This window comes from Aspergillus homomorphus (assembly GCF_003184865.1).
Source record: "Aspergillus homomorphus CBS 101889 unplaced genomic scaffold BO97scaffold_41, whole genome shotgun sequence".
Taxonomy (NCBI): Eukaryota; Fungi; Ascomycota; class Eurotiomycetes; order Eurotiales; family Aspergillaceae; genus Aspergillus; species Aspergillus homomorphus.
The window spans coordinates 66,266-75,486 of NW_020291927.1; the positions used below are offsets into that span (position 1 = coordinate 66,266).

Here is a 9,221-nt window from a genome sequence, read left to right on the forward strand (position 1 = left end):
CACGCAGTCTCACCCACTCCTCCCCATCCTGATTTACTCAGCCGTGCATTCAACTTTCCTCCCCCAACCTAACAACAACAACTGTCAACTTTTCTGTCTGTTTTTCCTCATCATGCTCCTAGTCTCCCACATCTAAAGGGTGTCAATTGCAACGTGCGTATATTCTTCTTCGTTCCACCTTTCTTTCAACAAATTGCGACCGTGGTGCCTTTCTCGTGGGTTTGTTGGATCGACTGGAGCAGATCTTAGATCGGCCGGCACTCATCCTTGACAGGCAACCACCGCGACATCTCTCCGTCATTGTGATTCTCCTCTCCCAATCACTGGTTACCCAATTCCTCCTGGGGACTCGAATTCCCGCAATCCCCTCCGCTAAACATCCCTGATTGCTCACGAACCCTTCCTGAAAGGAAGTCCTCAGTGTTGACGCGACGTCACCAATCCTCCGTCTCCCGTCTAACCTGCTTTCCCCTCCCTCCTCCGTTGGTCGCCCCCCCGCACTTCTGGACGGTTCATCACCATGGTGCGCTTACCGTTGCCGCAACGGCTCAGCACTCATCTGAGCACCAAAAGCACCAACACCACTCCCGGCCAAAGCAGAAGTACCAGTCCCATGAGAATGTCCGACGCGAAGCAGTTGATCCTCAAGGTCTCCGTTCTACGGGTGAGTTCGCACGTCCAATCGCGGAGCTGACCGGAATCTCCGACCGCATTCCGCGACTCCTGCTAACGGTGCTTGTTCGCACTAGGGGAGAAACCTAGCAGCCAAGGACAGAGGAGGAACCAGTGACCCGGTAAGGCATCCATATGAACTCCTGGATCACAAACCAATCGATAGAGAGCTAACAAGTCACCTTGTTTCAGTATTTAATAGTGACACTGGGAGACGCCCGCCAATCGACACCCACGATACCCAAGACACTGAACCCAGAATGGAATGTGACATTTGAAATGCCCGTGGTCGGAGTACCGCTCTTGGAGTGCATCTGCTGGGATCACGATCGTTTTGGCAAGGACTACATGGGCGAATTCGACATTGCTTTGGAGGAGATATTCACCCACGGCGAGGTCCATCAACAGGTACATATCCCCGGAACGCGACGGACCTGGACTTGCAAGTTGACCTGATGTGTGCAGCCGACATGGTACACTCTTCGTTCGAAACGGAAGCCTTCCAAGAAGAAGGATAGTATCATCTCCGGCGAGATCCTGCTGCAGTTCTCGCTCCTCGACGCCGCGAACCCGAATGCCCCGCCAGAGGAGGTCTACCAGAAGTTCAGGAACCTGGTATGTGCTGGCGACGAGGAGGATGAATTCCCTCAGGTTCCTTCGTTGTCACTGGAGGATGCCGACAGGGACGAAGAGACGTCGGATGAGACGGATGATCCTACCAAGCCAGAGGTGGTGGAGAAGCGAAGAAGGAGACTGCGGCTCAAACGATTGAAACGCAAATCTCTGGCAGCAAGAGCCTACCAGTTCTCTGGCGTAGGCAACGGCGTGCATGGTATCGTGTTTATGGAGATTGTGAGGGTGACGGATCTTCCGCCGGAACGGAATGGTACGGCTTTACTGCTTCACCGTCGGCTACGGGCCTTATAGGCTAATCAAGGATATAGTGACGCGTACCTCCTTCGACATGGATCCTTTTGTTGTTACCTCACTTGGAAGAAAGACACTTCGAACACCGGTGGTTCGTCACAACCTCAATCCAGTATACAACGAAAAGATGGTCTTCCAGGTCATGAAACACGAAACCTCTTATACAATCGGCTTCACCGTCATGGACCGGGACAAATTTTCGGGAAATGACTTCGTCGCGTCTGCAGGATTTCCACTGCCAACATTGATCCAGTCCGCGCCCGACGCTGACCCCGAAACCGGACTCTATGATTTATCAAATCAGACCCCTGATCTGACGAGCTCTGAATCCGATATTGCTGCCAGGCCAGCCCCTAAGATCTCAGTCAGTCCCTCGCCGTCGACCAGCAGCCTATCCAAGTCACCTAGATTGGGCACGTCGCCGAGGGGCTCCTCTACGTCCCTGGCGAGCCAGTCACAACAGGGAGAGTCGACGTTGCTCCCTCCCCGAAGCGTCCCGGACGAGGCCGATGTTCCCAGTTTCTCCAGCTCCCCTACCCTGGCCAACTTCACCGTCTCCCCGCTCGAGGCCGACAGCGAAGGACTTCGAGTTTACCGCATTCCACTTAGTTTGAAAAACAAGGAAAGATGGGAAGACAAGCATTCGCCTGAGCTCATGGTCAAGGCTAAGTATATGCCCTACCGTGCCCTGCGTCAGCAGTTTTGGCGACTCATGCTCAAACAATACGATGCGGACGATAGCGGCCGAATTGACAAGCTTGAGATGACTACCATGCTTGATACTCTGGGTTCCACCTTGAAGGAGTCTACGATTGATAGTTTCTTCGAGCGCTTCAGTATGGAAAATGAATCAAGCGAGACTTTGGACTTGACTTTCGACCAAGCAGTGATTTGCCTGGAGGATACTCTTCAGGCCCTCCAGAAAGACCCGAGATCGGCCAACCAAAAGGTCTCGCCAACACCATCTACGATTAGCCAGGACAGCGAAGATCAGTCCAGTGGTGATGAGCTCATTGCTGGCCCTAACGCTGACCTACCAGTCAACCATAACCCTCAAACTACACATGTCCCCACTATTCCCACCGACGAACAGCCCAGCTCGACTGATGAAGACCTCCAGCCGGATGACCTGGGAGATGAACGCGGCGTGGAGCATGTCATTGAGCTTCGGGAATGTCCCCTCTGCCACCAACCGCGGCTCTCGTCTCGTTCAGATGCCGATATCATCACGCACATTGCTACATGCGCAAGCCGGGACTGGCGGCAGGTAGACAATCTTGTCATGGGCGGATTCGTGACCTCAAGCCAGGCGCAGCGCAAATGGTATACCAAGGTCATTACGAAGATTGGCTATGGTGGCTACAAGCTGGGAGCCAACTCGGCCAACATCCTTGTCCAGGACCGAATCACTGGTCAGATCAACGAGGAACGCATGAGTGTCTACGTCCGACTGGGAATTCGATTGTTGTATAAGGGCCTTAAGAGCAGGGAGATGGAGAAGAAGCGAAGTATGTCCCACCTGCCGTCTGAATATCGTCGAGGAGCTGCCGCTAATGTTTAACGTAGTTCGCAAAATCCTGAAGTCTATGAGTATCAAGCAAGGTAAGAAGTACGATGATCCTGCGTCTGCAAGCCAGATCCGGGACTTCATCAACTTCCACCAACTTGATATGTCGGAAGTCTTGTTGCCGCTTGAAAAGTTTAACAACTTTAATGAGTTCTTCTACCGTGCACTGAAGCCGGGTGCTCGGCCCTGCTCAGCGCCCGATGAGCCCAGAATTGTGGTGTCACCTGCTGATTGTCGGGCGGTCGTCTTCGACCGTATGGATGAAGCGACCGGCATCTGGGTCAAAGGACGAGAGTTTTCCATTGAGCGCCTCCTCGGCGATGCTTACCCGGAGGACGTGAATCGCTACAAGAATGGAGCGCTGGGAATTTTCCGTCTGGCCCCGCAGGATTACCATCGGTTCCATATCCCCGTGGACGGAGTTATGGGAACCCCTAAAACCATTGAGGGCGAGTACTACACGGTCAATCCCATGGCAATCCGCTCTGCGCTCGATGTGTATGGCGAGAACGTGAGAGTACTCGTGCCAATTGACTCTGTGGCTCATGGCCGTGTCATGGTGGTCTGTGTTGGAGCCATGATGGTTGGAAGCACAGTCATTACACGAAAGGCTGGGGAGCAGGTTTCACGGGCCGAGGAGCTCGGCTACTTTAAGTTTGGAGGAAGCACCATTCTTCTGCTCTTCGAAGACGGGTCGATCAATTTCGACAGTGACTTGGTGGATAACTCGAAGGGTCCCTTGGAAACTTTGGTGAGACCAGACCCCTTGTGGCTCCTTGCGCATGGCCATTCGACTAACATGAGCTTTGCTTGAATCTAGATCCGAGTCGGCATGTCTGTGGGTCACCGTCCTGATGTCCCTCAGTTTGAACCGGATATGCAGAAGAAGACCGAGGATATCTCTCTTGAGGAGATGCAATCCGCCAAACGTCGGATTGAAGGCAGCCTGGCTCCCCCAACGGAAGCTGCCCCTGCCATCCCATAGTAGATTTGTTGCATTGTATTCTTGTCAAATATGCTCTGTGTCCGTGCAGCTTGCTTGTTTCAAGCGGGGTATATTTATTCTGTAATTTTTTATCGGGGCGTTCACAGGTGCGCTTTTGGGCCAGGAGCCTGCATAGCGACTGAGAAACTCTTGGTGTAAAGATTATAAGTATGAGGTGAGATGTCTGGGTAGGTGTGAAAAAGGGGGATGAGCTGTACAAATTCTAGATATTAGAACATAGGGGCTAATGCCAACTTAGAATATATATACATGGAATTAATTATCTTCATGCTTCAGCAATTGGCAAGCAACCCATCCAGACGGGCAATACTCTGTTTTTGGCGGGACAGCTGGAAGTTGTCATCCCAAACGGGACTAGCGCCTCTCCCCACGCGCCACGACCAAAACAACCGCGTGCTGCGGCGACCGACCGGCCAGTGCCAAACTGCCAATTTCCCACCCCCCAATCGTCATCCCGACAACCAACTTCGAGCTCCGCCGTCTGCGCAAGGAGCGGGATTCCATCGCGATCATTTTCTCGGGGATCTACTCGACTACCCGACCAGGCGTATCGCCCGCAAGCGCGACCCCGGAACAATCCGTGCGGGTTGATGGTGCGCGCGCAACCCGCATCAACGACGACAACACACACGTCCACGGTTCCTCCGACAACAAACCTCGACAGAGTCCCTCCCCCCTCCCAACTACAATTCATTCCGTCGTCGGTACTTCAGCTCGCAGTCGGGCGGATCTTGTTAGTGCGGCCGCGCGTGATTGCGAAGCTGGGAGGATTCTTTCCATCGAAGCAGGAGAAAGAGCCAGCCCGGTAAAAGCTCGATTCGAATCGCGGGTTCGGGGAATCGAGCAAACTCATCAGTCACGACGATCGGGGGATTGGATCTCCTTTTTCTTTTCTTCGTCCTTACTATTTCATTGCTTCCGCGCCGGACGTACGCGACTTCGGATTGGAAATCCCCGCCTGGTTGATGCGCAATCGCCCACGCTACGGGATTCGGAGTTTGAATCTGTTTGTTGGGCTGAGTGCGTGCGTGAAGGTTTTGTTTGCGGGCGCAGGATCAAGGGACGTGACGGAGGCTGTGGTACACGCAACGCAACGCAACGATCGTTACCGCAACTCTACCTCTCCCCTTGTTGACAGGTTTTGACATGACCGTCACTGTCCTGGCGACGCCTCCCACTACCACTACCACCACCAAGTCAAAGCGTCGTGGTCCGTTACTGGCTATCGATATGGCTACGTCCCAGGCGCAGGCGCGTCCTGCTGCGTCTGGAAGAGGCGGGAGTAGGAGAACGAGTTTGCGGCTTAGTAGACAGGAGAAGGGTGAGGAGAACACGACTGGGAATGGCACGGCTGCTGGGGAGAAGAAGAGGAAACTGGGTGAGTTATCTTTTATCTTGTTTATATGCCAGGGTTTTGAGCTGGGAGTGGGGTTTGAGGAGTTGGGATTTGCTTGGGTTTCGCCGGATGTGTTTTTTGTGGGTCGGGTTGTTGGGATGTGCTAATTGTTCGCGGTGGTTTAGTGCCTGTTGATGAAGAGGATGATGGGTTCCAGTTTACTCGTATCGCGACGAAGAAGGCTAGACCGTCGGCGGAGAAAGAGAAAGAGAAAGTTCAACCTCCGGTTTTACCTCCTAGCTCGCATTTGAATACGCCACCGCAGCCGTCGCCGAGGAGGGGACGGCCGCCGAAGAAGAAGGTGGTGGTTGTGGAGGAACAGGAGGAGGAGAAGGCGGAGTTTCCTGCGGTTACGACGAAGAAGACTGCGGCGACTACAAGGACGAAACGCGGAAGAAAACAGACTGAGGCGACGGGCAAGAGGACGACGCGGGGTGCTGCGAAGGCGAAGGAGACTCGGTCTGAGCCTGAGCCTGAACCGGAGCCTGAACCTGAACCTGAACCTGAACCGGAGCCGGAGCCGGTATCAATATCTCCAGTCCAGCCACAGCCGCAGCCAAAATCGGAACGTGCAAAACGCTCGACGCGAAAACGAGACCAGGGAGAGTCGGTTCCATTGGAGAAGAAGCGGAGGAAAGGCCGGCCTAGTAACTCTAGGAAGGAGGAACAGCAGAAACAACAACAACCGACGCCGCAGCCGGAACCTGAGCCTCAGCAGCCACAAGAATCACATCGCGATGGCTATGTGTCTCCGGAGCCGCCGCGGGCTGGAACGGCCACGATTGCATTGCCGCTGGCCGATACACCCGTCATACAAAGGAATCGAGAGATGCGAGGGAAGAAGTCCGTGAAAGGGAACAACAGGCGGAGTAGTTTGGGGATGAGAGGTCGGCGGGCGAGCTCGCTGATCGACTCTGGGGCGTCCAATGGTGGGTTCATTGATTTCGTCGGTGATTATGAATGGGTGGCTAACGGCAATAATTCAGCGTTACCGCATAAGGAGGTCAACACTGCGGATTATTACAAGCTTATTGGCACAGATCTGCCGGAGCCGCGGCGGATGCGACAGCTTCTGGTCTGGTGTGCTACGCGAGCTATAGGCGACAGGCCTTCGGGGTCGCGCTCAGAGGATGAGAGCGCTCGGTTAGCGGGTAAGTGCGCCTTTCCTGGAATCGCCGTGCACATGCTAAGCTAGCACCGTAGCACGGGTTATACAGGACGAGCTACTCAAGGACTTCGAAACGAATTCGACGCTCTCGAACTGGTTTGAACGGGAAGATCTGAATCCTCCCGCGGTGGTGGTCAAGAAGGAGAACCCGAAGAACATACAGAATGCGGACAAGGTCAAGGAGTTGGAAGAGCAAATACAAAAGTAGGTCTTTCTCTTTCAAATCGTGTCCGCCAGACGCTGACTTTGGACTCAGGCTGCAAAAAGAACGGCACGCTCTCAATGCCCTGTTGCGACCACCCGACATTCCCCCTATCAAGGGACCACCGCCCGAGACAGATCCCAACGAACCTTCACAACAGCCAATATTCAAGCCCGACGAGCCGATCGATCTGTCGGTATTAAACCCGTCTCAGCGGAGGATATACGCGCAGATCGACCCCATAACCGCCAAACAACAACAACCACCAACACAACAACAACCCCAGCCAACAGACGGCGAACCCATGGACACCGACCCTCCCTCATCATCATCAGCAGCAGCAGCAACAACAACAACAGCCCCCGACACAACCCCCTTCCTCCCTCCAATGTCCCCAACCACCATCTCCACCCGCCTCTCCCGCATAACCAGCACCCTCGCCCCGACCCTCGATTCCCTCGCCGCCGGCATCCACAACCTCGAACTCTACCGCTCCACCTCCGACGCCGTCTCCTCACAAGTCCTTCGCATCTGCGCCGAGCGCCTCGAAGCCCGCGACGCCCGAAACAGCATGCGCGCCTCCTCCTTATCCTCATCCCCCTCCTCTGATATCGCCACAAACCACAAGGACTTAAGTCTCCGACCACGACCAAAGGAAGATCTAGGTGTGATACTTGGGGCACTAAGTCGGGTAGAAAGACGAGCTTGATGCTTTGATGTGGATAATAAGCTTGACTGAACGAAACCGAACCCATTTGTTCTTTTTTATTCTCTCTGATGGTAAATTCTGAATACCAATACCAAATTACCTTCACCAATTTTGCTACTGATGCTGAGGCTTATGGGCTGGGTCTGGTGTAGCCCCCCTCCTCCCCCTTTCTTTCTCGATTGTTGTCGATCTCTAGATTTTCTTGGGTCCTTTGGCGGGTATTCGGTTGTTTTCTATCCCTGTTCTGATTCGGTTGATCGGGGTGAGTGCAAGCGATGGAGTTGTGGTGTTTTGGTGATGGGTTGGTTCAGTAATAGATAAATGGGTGAGGGATGGACGGGGAATCAATACCATAAAACCCCTTCTTTTGGAATTATCCTTGCAGTTTTGATACTGAGAGCATTTTTGGGGGGCGGGGGCCGGGGGCCGGGGGCCGGGGAAGTACGTACTGTAGATACCTGGGTTAAATCAGGACTGAACTAATTGGAATGTTCATCTTGTATTGTAGATACTTGTCAAGTTTGGGGTATCTGGTAGATAAATATTCGAGATGGTGTGAAGACGGGATGATAATATATACTCCGTCCGAACCACGAGTACAAAGTCACTAAGGTGTACTAGCTTCATTATGATGCAGTGGCTTAACCCCGAGATAGTACAGCAGTGCACGCGTGTCTGGATTTTATCACTGCGATCAAGGTTTGTTCTGGTGAGCGCAAGGCTGGGTGCTGCACTACTAGTATATATCTTGGTCTTTCAGTTCGATTTTGGGGGTTTTGTAGGGGGGGTTGTTTGTTATCGGGAGCGGAGATACTACTGACTATACTGATTATCGAAGTAATTTACTTGTGGACTGTATGTTTGTTAGACACATGAGGGGGTTTGCTTCATGTTGTGCACGGACTTGATGGTACATACATATAATTATGCGTCTGTCATGCGTGTCGGAAATGCAGTGATGCAGATGCAGTGTTTGTTGTTTATTTACTGTGCAGGATATCCTACACTGCTCGGGAGACGGGGTTGTCGCGTGTTTTGTTTACTGGGTACTTTTTCGATTTCTTGACTAATGCTACTGCTATTACGATTGGGTTGGTAGTTGATGTATCGGCGATTGGCTTTTGGTTTGTTTATTATTGTTGTTGTTATCTGGTGATGCCTAAGGTCGGGTTATCTCTGGGGGAGCTGGCTGTGGTCTTTTAGAGACGGAGAGAATGACTGGGCTTGTCCACGGTTCGTTACATGTGATTTGACTGTGATTGATGAGGAGGGGGATCCAGAAGATAGGGATGACTGTCTGGAGGGTTGTCTGCGTTGCTGAGGGAGAAGGCCTGGAGCAGTCTGAGCGAAATGAGTCTGAGACATGGCTCAAGGTTGGGAGAAGGTTTGCGACGCGGGCTGACTTGTGTCCCTGCAGAGGTTGAGTGCGGGTGATCAACCAGCCCACAATACTGAACCTCTAGAGGTGTTGTTTCAGTGGAAGAGTGGTGGCATGAACGCGAAGAGAAAGCCAGTCTGTTTATAAACGCCAGGGGTGTGAGTTGGCGGGATGGGACTGGTATGCGAACGGGGCA

General features: G+C 53.1%; 2 protein-coding genes across 2 annotated transcripts; both read left to right on the forward strand.

Annotated features, from left to right (window-relative positions):
* Positions 1–520: 520 nt before the first annotated feature.
* Positions 521–4,151, forward strand: BO97DRAFT_352618 (putative phosphatidylserine decarboxylase Psd2; the record flags this gene model as incomplete). Its single annotated transcript, XM_025692029.1, has 7 exons — positions 521–664; positions 750–794; positions 865–1,080; positions 1,138–1,558; positions 1,617–3,107; positions 3,166–3,917; positions 3,987–4,151. The coding sequence occupies 7 exons, from the start codon at positions 521–523 to the stop codon at positions 4,149–4,151; spliced, it is 3,234 nt and encodes a 1,077-aa protein (XP_025548210.1).
* Positions 4,152–5,318: 1,167 nt separating this feature from the next.
* BO97DRAFT_427729 (Mis12-Mtw1 family protein) lies at positions 5,319–7,647 on the forward strand (the record flags this gene model as incomplete). Its single annotated transcript, XM_025697223.1, has 5 exons — positions 5,319–5,550; positions 5,694–6,497; positions 6,555–6,719; positions 6,772–6,940; positions 6,993–7,647. The coding sequence occupies 5 exons, from the start codon at positions 5,319–5,321 to the stop codon at positions 7,645–7,647; spliced, it is 2,025 nt and encodes a 674-aa protein (XP_025548211.1).
* Between the last annotated feature and the right edge of the window lie 1,574 nt (positions 7,648–9,221).